Genomic DNA, 17,605 nt, shown 5'->3' with positions numbered 1-17,605 from the left:
GCAGGAGGACGTCATTATGTAGTCTTAGCAAAATTTATCATGACAGCAGTGCAAGAGAAATATTCCGGGGATGGTATAATTTTTCATGCGCTTTAGACTAATGACAAGGTAGGATGTTTTCCTTGGCTTCATAAGTAAACAACGCATCCTCTTGATAAGAGAGGCTATCATGTCGGATCAGAAATGAATTAATCGCTTGCTGTAATTAGTTACACTTTGTGCAGCTTCTTTCTGTTAAGGATCAGTGGGCTCCATGTAATTTTATAATGGCGATGATGTGTCTGCTCTTAAAAGTTGGGTGGTTTTTCTTCTTTAACAAAATCAATTGGAAGTAGATTACTTGCCTGTAGCTGGCTATTTCCAGAGCTGTCTCTAAGCTGCCTTTCCAATTGGTGGCATTTCTCCATCGCAGCAGAAGGTATTTGCTTGCTCTCTCTCGGGATGGTTGAGGCCACGGTGTGCTACGGAATAGCCTTAAAAATGCTCTAGAAAATTGTGGCTGCGAAGAGCAATTGGATTGATGGGTTTGGAAAGGTGAGGGGCAACGACAGCTCCATTACAGATACGAACCCACATTCATGTTAAAGCAGAAAGTGTAAGATGTAGAAGTTGCTGTTCCTGCAAAGTCGGAGGTTTGTATCAAGGTAATGATCACAATATAGAGCCTTAGTGGGAATAAGGCAGACTTTTAAGCTGGGAGTAGCTGTTTTAGGTTAAGAGCGTAATCTGCAACTGGGTTTTCCCTTTGTTTGTCAAAGTAAGTTTCAAACAGGCTGTGCTGGAGATGTGGTAGGATTCCACACGGAAATGCTGACCCACACTGGTGAGGGAGGTTCCTACCCAGCATATGGGATGGTTTATGGACCAGGGACTGATACTGGGGACCGTGGCGTCACACTTTGCTGTGCACCAGCCACCCAGGGTGGTTTTTGTCACATTTATATCAGTATCACAGAAGGAAAAGTCTTTTGACCATCTCATAGAATCATAGAATTGTCCAGGTTGGAAGGGACCTTTCAGATCATCAAGTCCAACCATCAACCCAACACTGACAAACCCACCACTGACCCATGTCCCTCAGCACCACGTCTGCCCGGCTTTTCAATCCCTCCAGGGCTGGGGACTCCACCTCTGCCCTGGGCAGCCTCTGCCAAGGATTGACAACCCTTTCAGGGAAGAAATTTTTCCCATCCTAAACCTGTGTGATCATCCATGTGGATCAGTATGTCAGCTGTCCTGACACACAAGCTGGAGAGGAGTTTGTGCTCTTGGAGAACTCGGCACATCGGCAGACGTCTGCTTTGGGCGCTGGACGTCAGCCTTGAAACGAGCCTTGTTCTGTAATCAGCAAGGGATTTAATTGTGAGGCTTTGTTGTGGAGTGGAGGAGACAGGCGACAGAATCCCTTGTGGCTTTTCTGTAAACAAATCTTTAATTCATGGATTTTTGGGTATTAGAGAATTTGCAGAAAAAATACCGAGGTCCTTTGCTTTGGTCTTTAGAGTAGTACTGAGAAGAGCATGGCGACTTTGTAACTGGAGATGAATTTCAATTAGAGCAAGTCCCTTAATTAGTGGCAAGAGTTACCCTTTCCACCCCTTTTTCTTCATCTTGCAGTGATTATGAAACTGGAGTAACTCAAGAAACATAGGGTTTAGGTTTCTGACTTACAAAGAGGCAACCACGTGGGTCACCAGGCTACTGGAGAGCTGGCAAACAGGGGTAGAAGATTGGTCCTGTCCCCTTGGCAAATACACTTCTGTTCAAGTAGTCGCATGGTTTATCTTTAATATGACTGCAGTAGCAGCAGTGCTTACCCAGTGCTGCTGAAATCCATCTGGAATTAAATTGGCCTTTAAGAAAGCACTTCGTGTTTTCTCTGAATCATAATAGTTTATGGATCCATGAAATTGGTTTTGGTCTGTTCAACATGTTGCTTAAATATTTTTAAAGAAGTTTTCCCTTTCTCTTTTCCTTTTCGTATCCGGCGTCGTTTCTTCTCTTCCCTCAGATTGAATTGGTTCGAAGAGATTACGTGGCCAACGGGGGCTGGGAGACCTTCCTCTCCTATGAAGACCCCGAGCAAGATATCCTCGTTGGCCTTCTGCGGCTGCGGAAATGTTCGGAGGAGTCGTTCCGGCCCGAGCTGAAGGGAGGAGTTTCCATTGTCCGGGAATTGCACGTTTACGGGAGCGTGGTCCCCGTCAGCAGTCGGGATCCTTCCAAATTTCAGCACCAGGTACCCCAAGCCATCTTTATTCTTCATCTGATCCTCTTCCTTGCACCTTGCTTCCCACCTCAGCATCATTGGAGAAATATTTTATTTAATATCTGAGATTCATTCAGTTGCTTGGATTATAGTCCACTGCAATGGAAACGGAATGGAATTTGAGCCCTTTTTTGCACTTCAGCTGCCAAAATCATGCTCCTTCTGAGTTTTTTGCTAGTGTGATGCTATTTAGGCAATTGCAACTGCTCTGAGATGAAAAAAAAGCATGTCTGAGTGTGCACAGCCTTGCTCCGTGCCCATACAACATGAGCTTGTGGATGCTGGGGCTAATTTGGCTTTCGAATACTAAGGACCTTTGGTTCTGAAGTCTCTTTCCTTTAATCTCCAGTGGGGTGCATCAGAATTCACTGAGTAAAAGCGAGACAAAAGGAGACACCCGTCGTGTCTTCTTATTTCCTTCTCAAATTGATCTTGTTCGGTAGATGAGTGTCACTTCTGAAATAATTACAGATGGGAAGGTGAGATTTTTATTTGGTGCTACCCCGTTCTCTTTCAAAGGAACATTTGTGGAACACATTCTTCCTCCCAAACCAGCAGAAACCCAACTTGGGTCATGAAATCTGTGTCAGTTTAAGCGATGGGGTGACTCCTGAGTCAGATCTCTTAAGTTGTGTCTGACAGTTTTTTTGCTTCAGACACACATTTCGAGGCCATTTCATATATATCTTAAAGCATGTGAGAATGGAGCAGAAAGCTGTGTTTCTAATTCCTTGAAGTGACTTGTGTGAAAATTGCACCTTCTCCTGCTGCTGCCTGTAACATGCTGTGGCTTGCGATGAGCAAAAAATGTGAATTAAATTTTGCCCCGGTAGGTTTTGAACCTTTCGACTGAGCTTTTAAAAAAGCAATCAGTTTGTCCTCTTTGGCAGAAGCGCTCAGGGCTGGCTGATGTTTTAAATTAACTTCCTTCTATTTATTAATCTTTCCCCGAGTGTATGCATTAAGATGTGGTTTTGCTAGACGCTGATGGTGTGTGACCAGAAGCAGTGGCTGGGGGAGGAAAAAAAAACCCAAAGGGAAAAAAAAAAAAAAAAGAAGAGGATGTTTCCGCTATAAAATAGTTAACACCTCAAAATTCAGGAAGGAAAAAGTAGTCACCCTAAGTATTTGGAGAAAAAAAAAATTAAAAAAAGAGAGAGAGACAGAGAAAATCAATTGAAAGTAGCCGACTACACACATTAAAATAGGCTGCAAATTGAAATTTCATGGCATATGACGCACTCGTGTTCGTTCGGAGTAGTCAGTGTTCAAGAGGTTAATCAGAAAGTGTTCTTCACAGTTGTGGGGGCAATTTCTGGTTAGAAGGATGTTTTAGGATGAAGATTTCTTTGTGTTATTTTAAAAATGCCTGTGAGTGTTAAATGTTTTTTAGAATTAAATGACATCTACTCCAGCGTCGCCGGAGCCTGAGTCTGTACATCTTGTCAGGGAAACAGAAGAACAAAGAGCTGAGTAGAATTTCTGCATCCTAACGTTAGGAGTGAATTAATCCAATCAATTATTCCCAGATATATAGGACAGCGAAGCTGTTAGATAGAGTGGAAAGGCTCTTCCCTTGTTTTGAGGCATTATTGGGATCCTGGTAGCACTTCTGCTGGGGGAGATTTCCAGCTGTAAATAGAGGGATGGATCTGGTCCAGAATGTGAACGTGTTCTTCTCCTGAGAGACGTTGGGACAGGGGATGGCTGTTGGTTATCTCAGCAGGTGTCATGGTTTGAGAAAACCCATCACAGTTTATTGTCATTTAGACAATTATTGTGTCACCTGATGACTCCTCCCCACCTGGAAAGGGGAATTGGGGAAAGGAATGAAACACAAGGGTTGAAATAGAGATAGATTTATTAGGATGAGAGTAAATAATTAAAAATAATAGTAAAGAACCAATATTAATTCACATATTAATAGAAGATATACAAGAATTATCCTTAACCTGTTTCATCAGTAGGAAGCTGGGCATTCCCAGCAGGGGACAACAAATGTCAGACCCTGCTTTGGGAGGATGGGAAGGGCTCAGGGGTCCAGCACCAGGGTGAGTTCTCTGGACCGATGCCATCAAGGGAGAGAGAGCCATACAGCAAACTTTCTAATTTACCTCAAATGTGATGTTCATGGTATGAAATGATCCTGTTGGCCACCCTGGGTCAAATGCCCAGGCCTTGCTCCTCCTTGTCCTTACAATGGGCAAGGCTTAAAAACGCTTAGACCTTGAATCTCAAATCCCATAGCTGGCTGTATAAAGTCAATATTTTCATTAATTTAGACACTGGAGTCTTCTAAAAGTGCAGTTTTCCCCAGCATTAGAAGAGAAATTAGTCCCGTGTCGCTCGACCCAGGGCAGCAGGGTAGAATTGTTCAGGAATTACAGGATTTGTACCAAGTTGACTTAACATCAATGGCTTTAACTTCGTTCTGTTTCTGCCGTGGAGAAGCAGTCGGGCACTAGAACTGCCAGGGAGTAATTTCACCATCAGAAAAAAAGCCCTGTGAGCACTCCACGGTAAAGCTCAGTGTTGGTACACCTCAGGCCCTCTCCTGCAATAAGGTTTTGATCATTCCTGTGCCAAAAATACGAGTCTTTTGAAACTGTACTAATGCTTACATTCTGACCTTGCTTGTGCTTTCTATTTTTACAGAACTTACCTTTTCTTCCTGTTATTCCTCCCATTATAGGGATTTGGTATGTTACTAATGGAGGAGGCGGAAAGAATAGCCAAGGAGGAGCACGGGTCATGGAAAATTGCTGTAATTTCAGGTATCTTTGCTTTATCCCTTTTTTTTTTTTTCAACGTATGTCTTAATCTGAAAATAAACCCACTGCAGCCAACGCCGCTGCTGTGAACTTTCATCGTATTAGATAGAAAATGAGCATCAAGCAGATGCTTCGTCGTAATGGAGTCAAATTCCATCGCAGGCTTTGTCCAGATAATAAGATTATTGTAAGCAACGTACCGGGGACACGCCGCGGGGAACCGTCCTGCGCTGGGTGACGAAGGAGCCAGACCACGGGGGTCTTCCTCCTCCAAATGCTGCTATTCCCCACCTCGTGGGTTGTTATTGTCGAGGGGCTGCTTTCCGGAGCTCGTAAGGATAGAAAATTGCCGGTCTCACATTTTAGAGTCTTTCTGCAAGTACCGTCATTAGGGAGGACAGATGTGCTTTTAGGATACATTAAGCGTGATCATGGAGAAGGGAGCGATGCAAGAGAGAGAGCTGCAGCCCTTTTCTCCTCTTTCATTTTCAAAGCATTGTGTCTGAGAGAGGCATCGGCTCATGGCGTGCCTGTGAAATCAAAGTTGGGACTACCTTAATTTGTCTTCTGTTAGCTGTTAGGGGAGCCACATGGGTTTTATAACTGGGGAAGCTGGTGGGTTGTATGGGAGGAGAAGCTCTTGTTGGCGTAAGACTAACGGATGTGGGGGACTTAAACGGAATAGCTGGGATATAGACTCTTTAAAAATATTAATAATCTTGTGCCACCCCACCAAAAGACCCCAAAATGGAGAAAACCCCAACTTTGATCCCAGCTGCTGAGTGTTGAGGAGCCTCTCGATGCTCCTCAGCGTAACGGCCCTGGGTGTCGAAAAGCCAAATCGCGTCGTCTCGATGAGTGCTTGTGACAAGACAGCAGCTAGATGCTTAAAGATAATTCTATATTCTCCAAATTCCCTATTTCTTGTTTCCTTACGATATATCTCAGTCCTGTGTCCCTCTTGCTGCTGCAGTGTCAGTTTGAACTGAGAACTTCGTAAACGGCTCAAAAACATCCATTCCACCCCAGAAAGGAGAGAGGAGAAAGGCAAAATGCTTTCTTTCACCAAGAAAGAAATGCTTTGTTTCATCCCAACCACCTTGGCTCAGGATGGGTGGAGGGAGGACGTCGCGATTCCTCCGTGCTAGAGAACACTTCTGTTGACGAGAACACAAAACGCACAGCAATTACTAAAAAACGATTTGCAAAAGCATTCACGTTGCTAATTTTAGCTGTATTTTAGCAAACTGATGCGAAGAATACACTCTTTGCATCCGAGATTCAGCGCACGAGGTCTTGTTTTGCTGCATGCACAGTTTGTGGCATCTCACTAAGAACTTGTCTGCGATTTTTTATTTTTTTTTTTACCTCCCCCCTGGAGTGCCAAGTACAATATGGTGCAATTTGTCTTTGAGTACAGAATCCTCCAGCATCTGCACAGACCACAAGTTTTCCAGCTGTTTCCTTGGAGATGTTACCACTTGAATTGCAGTTCTCCTCTAGGTTTTATCTGAAATAAACACGCAGCCAGAAGTTCTTTCTCCATTGGAGGATGAACTTGGTTTTGCTAATTTTCGTTTCCAAATAGATTTATATTATATTTTTTTTTTCAATCTGGGAGCGCACTGCAAGGTTGGGTCTCCAGCATATTGCAAAATTTCGACTGCTTTCTAGAGAGAAGCATGTAAAGGAGGTTCTGCTTTGAGGATGTCTCTCACAGGGCTCTATCTCATTAGCACTGCGTGTTTTTATGAATGCTTTGTTGCAGTGTTTTGTTTAACAGTGTCCTTTCTTCAACAGTATTTGCCAGTCTCTCTCTTAATGGCTACATCAGTGTTAGTCGACTAAATAGTGTCAGAACATCCAAACTGGCTCTTCAGGGAATGGTCCCTGCTCCACGCTGATGCCTGCACTCTGCAAAGTACCGGGATGGGTGGTTGAATTTCCATCCTCTAATGATTTTGAGGAAAGTTTTGTCTAAGTAGCAAACTCTCTTTGATTTCTTCCGAAAGAAATACATGTATTTGTAGAGGTATATGCCTATAAATAGTTAAAGGTGGGTGTCAAGATGATGGGGCCAGTCTTCTTTCAGTGGTGCCCAGTGACAGGACAAGAGGAAATGGGCACAAACTTGAATATAAGAAGTTCCATCTCAACAGGAGGAGGAACTTCTTGACTTTGAGGGTGGTAGAGCCCCGGAAGAGGCTGCCCAGAGAGGTGGTGGAGTCTCCTTCTCTGGAGACATTCAAACCCCACCTGGACACGTTCCTGTGGGACCTGCTCTGGGTGGACCTGCTTTGGCAGGGGGGTTGGATTAGATGATCTCAGAAGGTCCCTTCTAACCCCATATCGTTCTGTGATTTTAAGAAAGGACATCGTGAAGGGTTTTTGTTGTTGGCTAAAGGTTAGGGCTCATCTCTAAGATTAGTTCCAGTTCAGCTCTGGTTAGAAATTAGCAGCAGTCATCATGATGAGGGGGTTGACTATGATGATCGTTGGATGATCATCCAACCCAACCCATTCAGTGATTCTGTGATCCTCTGTGGCTGTTCCCCACCTTGTCTTTGAGTCAGGGGGGTCTCCTACTGATTGTTTTAGGACAGCCCATTTCCTTGGGACCCCAAACTGGGTGCCCCCCATTATCCTGCTGAATGGCACTTTGCAATATTGATCACTGAAGATATTTCTCTCCCCAGATGTGGGAGGCCAGATGTCCATCTCTACCTCCAGGTGGTGGGAGGCCCACTCACCTTTTGGGGGATGAATTTGGGGAACTGGATAACTCTGGGGGGGTGGTGTCCAGGAGCCTCTGGCTGATTATTTGCCACTGCCTTGGTTTGAAGCGTGGCTTGAAATCGGTTCGGAAATGCATTCAGCGCAAGCCAGATTAAGGTAAATTGAGATGAAAGTATGTATGGACAACATCCAACCCAGGCAATACTGTCACAAGTGGTTATGAAAAAGAACAGGAAAGAAAGGGGGAAAAAAACCACCGTATGACTAATCTGCTTTTAGTGAGGTTCCATTAGAAACGCCTCTCTCCTGTCCAGCTGATTTGCTGCCCATCCTGATCAAGGTGGTATTCAACGTTTCCTGACATCTCAGGCTGTGTCCATTAGAGCCTCCCTCATTAGAAACCTCTTTCTTTCCTCCGTGGCAGAGCACGGTACCTGCCAGAGCCAATTTTCCTTTTGTCCAGGCTCCCTGGAGGACTCCAGGCATAATCTTTTCCCCTCTACTTGCTTCCTTCCTACCCTATAACCTCGTCGATACTCTTAATTAAACATTATTTCACCTGCCTGCGAAGGCAGAGGTCCCCTTCTTTAGGTCAGGTGTTGGGTCTTGTGCTTGCCCATTTCTTGCTCGGAGGAGGGCGAAGGCTCCTTCCCCCTCAGCGGTGACTCAGCGGCGAATTTCGGTGGGAAGTATTCACATTTTTATATTCTCCATCAGGCAGTACTGTAAAAAAGCACTCGATACAAACATGTAAATGGGAAACGAGTGAGTAATTCATGATTGCCTCCTGATTAAGATCGGTAGGACCATAAGAATCAGATTGGGGGTGAGTGATCCCAACATCTTTCTCCTAAGCCCGCTGCGGCAGCCAGGAACCCACAATGGCCAGGCTGTCAATAGAAATTAAACTAATCCCACCTGTTTTCTGTGGTCTCCACCAGAGATAAAATCCTTCATTACCGTCGGTGACTCATCCCCCAGTCTGTTGGTGCTGCTGGAGCTCACCGCCTCCTGTGTTTAAGGAAACTGTTCTAATCTTGCCTCTGCCTTTTGCAGTTCAGGAGAAAAAAGGAGGTTCAGAACTTTCTAAATGTAAATGCGACGCCTCGTGCCGGTGTTAAATTCCCCTGCGGTGAGGAGCCTTAAGGGCAAAGAAACCTCATGAGGTTCAACAGGGAAAAGTGCAGGATCCTGCACCTGGGGAAGAAGGATGTTAGGCATCAATACAGGTTAGGCATGGACCTGCTGGAGACAAGCTCTGAAGAAAAGGATCTGGGGGTCCTGGTGGACAACAAAATGACAATGAGCAAGCAATGTGCTCTTGTGGCCAGGAGGGCCAACGGAATCCTGGGCTGCACAGGGAAGAGTGTGGCCAGCAGGTCAAGGGAGGTCATTCTCCCCCTCTACTCTGCACTGGTGAGGCCACAACTGGAATCCTGCGTCCAGTTCTGGGCTCCCCAGTTCAAGAGGGACAGGGAACTACTGGAAAGAGTCCAGCGTAGGGCTACAAAGATGATTCAAGGACTGGAGCATCTCCCTTATGAGGAGAGACTGAGAGAGCTGGGACTCTTTAGTCTGGAGAAGAGAAGGCTGAGGGGAGACCTTATTAATGCCTACAAGTATCTCAAGGGTGGGTTGAAGGAGGAGGGAGCCAGACTCTTTTCAGTGGTTCCCAGTGAGAGGAGAAGGGGCAACGGGCACAAGTTGGAACATAAAGGGTTCCACTTGAATATGAGGAAGAACTTTTTTCACGGTGAGGGTGACAGAGCCCTGGAACAGGCTGCCCAGGGAGGGTGTGGAGTCCCCTTCCTTGGAGATTTTCAAGACTTGCCTGGATGCTCCTGAGTAACATGCTCTGACAAGCTCTGGGTGGTCCTGCTTCAGCAGGGGAGTTGGACTAGATCTCTATGGTCCCTTCCAACTCTAAAATTCAGTGAAATTCAGTGAAACCGAGGCGGCGTATAAATCAGCGGGGAAGGTTTCAGGGCACAGTTGACGGCACGCTAAACTATCCTAATTTCCTCCTGTAAACAGCCTTTCGGTCAACCCTAGAAGTCATAAATTAACTCGGGGCAATCAGCGTCTCGTGGTTGATGATGTTGATTCACGGGGCTGCCTGGGAGATTGCCGGCTGCCGGGGGGCGGACCCGGGGGACCTCGGGACTGGGAGACTGGGAAGCGTTGCTGGGAGGATGGATGGGGTTCCCGAGGGCTCCCTGGAGTCCCACTTCTAGCCCTGGTTGGGTATTTTTAGAACTGTCAATCTTAACTTGCTATTAATAAGAGAAGAAGTGGCCCAAGATAAGTGGAAATAGGGGAACGTTAATGAATTGGCTCTCTGATGTTTGTCTGCTGCAGATTGATGGCCTTTGGAAAAAAAAAAAAAAAATTAATTAGGGGGATTTGGAAGAAGCCAAGGATAAACCTGTGCTAGGGGATTGGTGCCGTGGAAGAGCTGCTGTGTACAATCCTCGAGTTCTTAATGAACTTCAATTTTGATGGTTTAATAATGTAACGGCTTTGAAAACAGGCTTGAATACTGTATTAACTGGGATTTCGGTGCAGGCGTGAACAGGAATAGTGCTGCCCTTAAGCAAGGACACTTCAGCAAATGCCAGCGTTCTGCAAGGGTGTTCTGCCAGGAAGGGGGTTTTTATATATATACACCATAATCTATCGTTCAAGGATTTATAATGTGGCCTAACTTCTGCGTATTCAAGGATTTATAATGTGGCCTAACTTCTGTGTAATACAGATCATAGAATCATAGAATGGTTTGGGTTGGAAGGGACCTCAAAGATCATCCAGTTCCAACCCCCCTGCCCTGGGCAGGGACACCTCCCACCACACCAGGTTGCTCCAAGCCCCATCCAGCCTGGCCTTGAACCCCTCCAGGGATGGGGCAGCCACAGCTTCCCTGGGCAACCTGTTCCAGTGTCTCACCACCCTCATAGTAAAAAATTTCTTCCTGAGATCTAATCTGAATCTTTTTTCTTCCAGTTTAAAACCGTTTCCCCTTGTCCTATCATTACACCTCCTGGCAAAGAGTCCTTCTCCAGCTCTTACAGATCAGAGGCTTCCACCTGTCCTGTATCTGTCCCACCTGAGGGTGTTTGGGAAACTGGGAGCATGCCTTAATTTTTTTAAGGGCTTTGTGTGGTCCCCATCTGCTGGAGCTTTCCCTAGAGTGGTTGGAGGAGGAACCAGTAAAACAAACCCCAGACAAAATCCGGTGAGTGGGAGTTCAATTTATGGGGAGACCTCCTTTGTCCTTCTTCCTTCCTCAACAACCCCTTTCCCAATCTCAGCCCAAACTGGGGTTTTTTGCTAAAACCCAAACAGCTAAAAACCCCACCAATTCTGAAATTAGATTGGGTAGGAGGTTATTTAGAAACCAGATTAATGACGAAACGAAGGTGATTTCCGTCCTAGTGACTTGTAATACGCAGCAGCATAAATAGGGTTGAATCAGAACTGTGAGCAATAGCAGTTTTTGGGGCGATTTAAAAATAAATATCGCTTTCTTTCATGGGAATCTTACCCTCTGACCGGCACTGCTCTTACACTGCCCGCAAGCCATAATCCTCCTTTTCAAGGCTGCACCGTGGGGTTCAAGGCTTAAAGCTTGTCCTTAGTCAAAGCTGTGAGTGTCGAGTTCGTGGAGTTGTGGGTTTCATCTTTGTTGTGTTTATAACCCAAATGTGATGCGCGCTTCCCGTCCGGCTTTTCAGCTGCTGAGAATTACTCGTGGCTCAGGGCATTATCTCTGGTGAGCTTTGTTCCCCTCGAAAGCCTGTTGGAGAATGACCAGCACTTCTCCCCAGTTTAACCAGTCTCACCCTGGTCTCTTGGTTTTCCTGGTTTAACCAGTCTCACCTGGATAACGGTTCCGTGCCCCATGGGCTCGGAGTGGGGTGAGCATCTCTCCCTGCGTCACAAATGGAGGTATTCATCAGGCAGCCAGCAGGTTATTGGTGGTTTTTGGTGGTTTTTTTTTTTCCTTTAAAAGCACATTCAAGGCAGGACTGCGCAAATGAATGCCATCAGCTCCTGTGCTTCTTCAGAGCACATTACTTTGCGCTCCGAGGGAAAAAAAAAAAAAAAAAAAAAAAAAAAAAATGCAGAGTTTCCCAGCAGACTCTTTCCAAAGCATTTTGTTCTCCCTGCTGTTCTTGGAGTAAACAGGTTCAGCTGAACCTGTGTTCTCGTCGTAAGTCTTTTAGCTCTTGGGGATGTTCAATTTACAGACAAAAAAGGCAAAAAGAGGCAGCAGGGTTTAACAGGATTGCCTTTTTTTATGACGACGGTACCTAAAACCGTGCGAGGTTACTTGCAAACAAAGGAGAAGCTGAGGTCCCCTGCTTCAGGCACCCAGGAGTCGTGGCAGGCAATGATCCGGGGAATGATGCACAAGGCGAGCCGGGCTGCACGGCAGCTGCCTCCTGGTGTGTCTAGTTAAATATCACTTCATTTGAAGAGGGCCGGTGGGAGAGCTGCGTTAAATCCACAGCGGAGCCAACGGCAAACGCACCGGGAGAGCGTTGGCAGGGCAGGTTGGGAAGGGCATTTTGGATTCTGGGCAGCATGTGGGGAAATTAGGGTAGGGATGAGGTGGGAAATGACATCACAGAATCACAGAATCATCTAGGCTGGAAGAGACCCTCGGGATCATCGGGTCCAACCATCTACCCTACTCTAAAGTTCTCCCCTACCCCATATCCCCCAACACCACAGCTAAATGGTTCTTAAACACAGCCAGGGATGGGGACTCAACCCCCTCCCTGGGCAGCCTATCCAATGCCCAACCACCCTCTCTGTTTCCTAATGTCCAGTCTAAACCTACCCTGGCACAACTTGAACCCATTACCCCTTGTCCTATCATCTGTAACTTGGGAGAAGAGACCGACCCCCACCTCTCTACACCCTCCTTTCAGGGAGTTGGAGAGAGCAATAAGGTCTCCCCTCAGTCTCCTCTTCCCCAGACTGAACAACCCCAGCTCCCTCAGCCTCTCCTCATCTCAGCCATAGATATTCTGGTGTGATATTCAGCTTGTGTGTGACACTGTGGTTATACCTCTGGGACTGCCACTGGGCAGATTCTCTGCTCTCTTTAAAGTGATGCTTTGGACCCTGGATCACAGAATCCCAGAATGATACTGGGTTGGAAGGGACCTCTGGAGATCATCTAGTCCAACCCCCGGATGCTGAGATTGCAAGGTACATCCTTCCCCCCAGAGGTGCCATCTCACATCTGGATATTTGACCAAACCAACCAGAATTAAATATTCACAATAACGAGGTGGTTTTGTGGCCTGTTTGCAAGGTTCCTCTATGGATCCTTCTTGCAAGGTTTCTGTGTCTGCTCCTCAGCGGTAGGGAGGAGGTGCCCCCCACCACCTAAATCAAAGAGCAAAGTAAAAAAGCCGAGTGGCTTGTTTATCATGAAGTCGTTGCTCATTTAAGGTAATTTTCTGCATGAGTGGTGCCTTTCTACTCTTCTGATGTGAGTAGTATATTAGTATGCAGGCTGGGGTAGCTGAATGGTAGACCCTGGAGGCATCACTCCATTATTCAGAGCTCTGGGGAGGTCTGATCTGAAATGTCTGTTTTTCCATTTTCCAGCATTTGTAATTGCATTTATGTTTTCTTTGCCTTTTGTCGGTTTTGTGGTGTGATTTGTTGTTTATTTGGGGTTTGTTGTTTTTTTTTTTTCGCTTTTAGTTGTACCTGCTTTGAATTTGCATCTTGTTTTTCCTAAGACGTGCTAAAACAATTTAAAACATGTTACTCCTCTGATGTCCACAAGTCTTTAGGCACTGAAAATGTAAGAAACCTTGCTGTTTGAGGCTGGTGGAGAGGCTCTTAAGCTTGCTGAATTTATAATCACTTCTCCCTTTCTGGCAATAGCCGATGCTTGAGTTCTGTACCCAGGGTTTTCTCTCCCTCTGATATGACGATGCTGCTCCAATCCCCAACGAAGTTTTCCCTCCCACTCTTCCACCGTTTGATCTGCAGACCTGTATCTGTTCCTGTGTGGGGTGGGATTTTTCTTGGCTCTATTTTGAGGCTGTATCTCCTGGTTTGTGGTCCGTAGGTGTCGGTGCTTGGCCGGGGTCCCCTTTGGGAGTCCGTGGTGAGCAGTGATTCAAGCAATACAGGGATTTTTTTTGTGTGTGTCAATACAGGGTGGGGTTTTTTTGTGTGTCAGAAACTCCACAGCATCCAGAGGATGATTTAGGACAAACACATGCTTGTTCCCCGCGTTCCTCCCGTGCTGTGAGTACAACCCAGCCCTCCTACCTCTTGTTTCTTAGTCCAGCTTCCAGGGTTTTCTCTTCAGACTCTGCCCGAAGAATATGGGCTGTGACGGGTCAGATCAATACGTTGTTTCTGATGGTGTGGATGCTGGGTGTCTGGGGAAGGGAGTAAATACCGGGGAAGGATGCAAACATCTTCTCGGCCTCCAGCCATTCATTGCCCAAGGACTTCTAGAGTCAGAGAAGTGTCTGATAGCCCTCGGGGGATTTTCCTGCCTTGCCAGTCTGTCTGCCTGTAACAGCTGATAAATTTATCTCCCCGTCCTTTTCCGTGAGCTTTTTAGGGCTGGTTGTACTGCCCCGTTGTGTTACCTTGGGCTTGGGAGGAGTCAACTTGGGTCTAGGTGAAGGTGGATAAAGGACGGTCCTCTGTTAAAACCTTCCTGTTGTCACCTTGAGGGGTTCCTATGGCCATTATTTTGACTTTGCTGCTTGACATCCCATAATTAACCCCTTCTGACCCTAATCCTGCAGCAAGTACTTCAAACTGCTTCTTTATACAGAACCAATGATGAGTGTGTGAAATGTAACATACAATAGATTGTGAAATACTCAAAGTCCTGGGTCCTCCCCCCCCAGAATGAGAGAAGAATAAAGCTCCTGCTGGATGTGCTCAAACAAATTCATACGTTGTGGGTCCTTGGTGTTTCCTCTAAGGAGCAAATTAATTGTTCTGATGTCACCTTCAGATTTTGGTGGTTACCTTCATAGAATCATAGAATGGTTAGAGTTGGAAGGGACCTTAAAGATCACCCAGTTCCAACCCCCCTGCCCTGGGCAGGGACACCTCCCACCACACCAGGTTGCTCCAAGCCCCCTCCAACCTGCCCTTGAACCCCTCCAGGGATGGGGCAGCCACAGCTTCTCGGGGCAACCAAGGGCTCTCACCACCCTCACAGGAAAGAATTTCTTTCTGGTATCTTTGGCAATGACAATGACAGGAGAATTTGAAGTCAGTGCTTCACGATTGCTTGAAGCACCTCAGCAATGGAATTACAAGACTGATCGCTCTCTCTTTTACAGTGCTGTAGTTACGCATGGGACTGAGAAACAGGTGGCAGAAATGCTTCTGAAATAATCTTTGTGAACTTAAATAATGTGTCAGCAGCTGCAGGTTTGGGCAAGTTCCCATCCCAAATATTTCTGTTCTTTTAATGCGTGTGTCATCTGTTACAGCAATCTAGGAAATGTGGAGAGAGGCTGTAGTCGGCAGGTCTGCGGAGACAGAGGGGTGTGAGTGAGTGAAGGCAGCAGCACACGCGTGTTCACAGAATGGTTGGGGTTGGAAGGGACCTCTGGAGATCATCTCCTCCAACCCCCTGCCAGAGCAGGTCCCCCCAGAGCAGGTCCCACAGGAACGTGTCCAGGTGGGGTTTGAATGTCTCCAGAGAAGGAGACTCCACCACCTCTCTGGGCAGCCTCTTCCAGGACTCTGCCACCCTCACAGGAAAGAAGTTCCTCCTCCTGTTGAGATGGAATTTCCCATGTCCCAGTTTGTGCCCATTGCTTCTTGTCCTGTCCCCGGGCACCACTGAGAAGAGTCTGGCCCCATCCTCTTGCCACTCGCCCTTTAGCTATTGTTCAGCATCGATGAGGTCCCCTCTCAGTCTGCTCTTCTCCAGCTGAACAGCCCCAGGTTCCTCAGCCTTTCCTCAGCAGAGATGCTCCAGTCTCTTGATCATCTTCATAGCCTCCACTGGACTCTCTCCAGCAGTTCCCTGTCCTTCTGGAACTGGGGAGCCCAGAACTGGTCCCAGTGCTCCAGATGGGGCCTCCCCAGGGCAGAGCAGAGGGGCAGGATGACCTCCCTCCACCTGCTGGCCACACTCTTTGTATTGCCCCCCCAGGAGACCATTGGCCTTCTTGGCCACAAGGGCACATTGCTGGCTCAAGGGCAACTTGTTGTCCACCAAATTCATCGTTGCTCTTCAAGACTTACTGCCCCTGGAAGTGCCCACCCCCATCACTGGCCAAAGCCCGAGGAGGGAGGAAAGCGTCACAGCCCAGAGCTGAACCAGAGGAGGTGCCACTGTCCTTCTGGCTGGGCTTTGTGGCCTTCAAACCTCTACCTTGAAGACCTGGGGCACAACTGGCCGATACCTGAGCGGCTCTGACCAGCCCGTGCCGACACCGGCTCAGCGAGACATCCCTACGTCAGAGCTTTACGCTGCCCCTCTCCTGGCTCCAGGAACGCTCCAGGCTGTTTGCTCTGCTTCCTCCTTGCCAAGTCCTTAATCTCCTGCTCCTCTTTGTGAGAAGAGCTGGGCTTGTGCCAAACTGACATCCTGTCCTGGCACCAGAATGCCTTGCTTTGACTACGCGTTGCTGTTCTTGCTGGGTTGTTTTGGTTTTTTTAAAAGGATCTGTCTCCCTCCTGTCTCAGGGATAGTGCTGGCTTTATACGTGGATTTTCAATGTTACCCTCTCCAAACCCTAGTTGTGCTGTCCACCTCTCTGTGCCCTTCACACATCTTTAGTGTGTGAAATCTACTTTCCTCTAAACTTTGCACTGTGGTACCTGAAGAGCACAGGGAGCTGCCTCCACTTTCTGTGGACACGGCAGAGGTTGGTGGGTTCAATACCAGTGGCATTTCACAGCACGTGGCTTATTTATTTTACCTCCGTCACCCAAATCTCTCGTGTGAACTTAGGATGGGGCTACTGTGTCCAGCTTTGGAGTCCTCAACACAGGAGGGACGTGGACCTGTTGGAACAGGTCCAGTGAAGGGCCGTGAAGATGATCAGAGGGATGGAGCGGTTCGGGGGGGGGTTGGGGGGGGTGGGGGGGACGAGATTGAATTCCCCTATGGCAGGTGCTTGCCCTGCTCAAACCCAGCGCAGCGAGGTCCATCAATAAGCAGCCTTTCCTTTCTCCTTCACAGTGCTGGCGTTTTGTCACCCGTCCCCACGTTCTGTCACCCATCTCTGGTGGCCTTTAAACCAGCCTCACCAGGAATTTTCTCCCGAGACTCGGCGAGGTGTCTGGAATGGCACCTGCCCCCCTTCCAGCACCGCCTCATCTTCTGAAGCCCTTGGTTTAATGTCCCCCCCCGATGTCACCGTCGCCTGGCTCCGTCCCGGTGACGTAGCATCCCTCGTCGCGGCGGTGGGGAGGTCTGGGCACCGCTGCTGTTCCCTGCCATGGAGCTAATTACTATGCAGCAAGACGATGGGTTTTTTTTTTCCCCCAGACCAGGTTTCTATTTGTGTTCTGTCAAGTAGAAAATTAACATGGACTCGGGCCAGGGATGTCTCACGCCCGAGTGCGCCGGGGCTGAAGGTGGTGGTTGTTGGGGGAGGCAGGATGGAGTTCTCAATGGTCGGCGTGGAGAGGGGGGTGTCAGGCATCACCGGCTCGCTTCGTTAGCCGGCTCGTCAGAGAAGTCGAGGAGCTGGGGAAGAGCTGGAGAAAAACAGCCCGTGGTGTGCAGGGTCCTCGTTAACCACCCATCTCCCTGGGCTTTGGGCAGAAGTCTGTGTCTGCAAAACTGGGAAGCGAGAGGCGAGCTAGT

General features: G+C 47.5%; 1 protein-coding gene across 1 annotated transcript in view; it reads left to right on the top strand.

Moving 5' to 3' along the window:
• Positions 1-17,605, top strand: part of ELP3 (elongator acetyltransferase complex subunit 3) — a 131,453-nt gene that overhangs the window by 91,749 nt on the left and 22,099 nt on the right. The window contains exons 18-19 of the mRNA XM_014963047.1: positions 2,012-2,239; positions 4,962-5,043. Of these exons, the coding sequence (XP_014818533.1) occupies positions 2,012-2,239; positions 4,962-5,043 (310 nt within the window). The remainder of the gene's footprint in view (positions 1-2,011; positions 2,240-4,961; positions 5,044-17,605) is intronic.

Source organism: Calidris pugnax, unplaced genomic scaffold, assembly GCF_001431845.1.
Source record: "Calidris pugnax isolate Ruff unplaced genomic scaffold, ASM143184v1 scaffold450, whole genome shotgun sequence".
Lineage (NCBI taxonomy): Eukaryota > Metazoa > Chordata > Aves > Charadriiformes > Scolopacidae > Calidris > Calidris pugnax.
The sequence above is the reverse complement of the archived record's forward strand: the minus strand, read 5'-3'. Positions and strand labels throughout refer to the sequence as shown.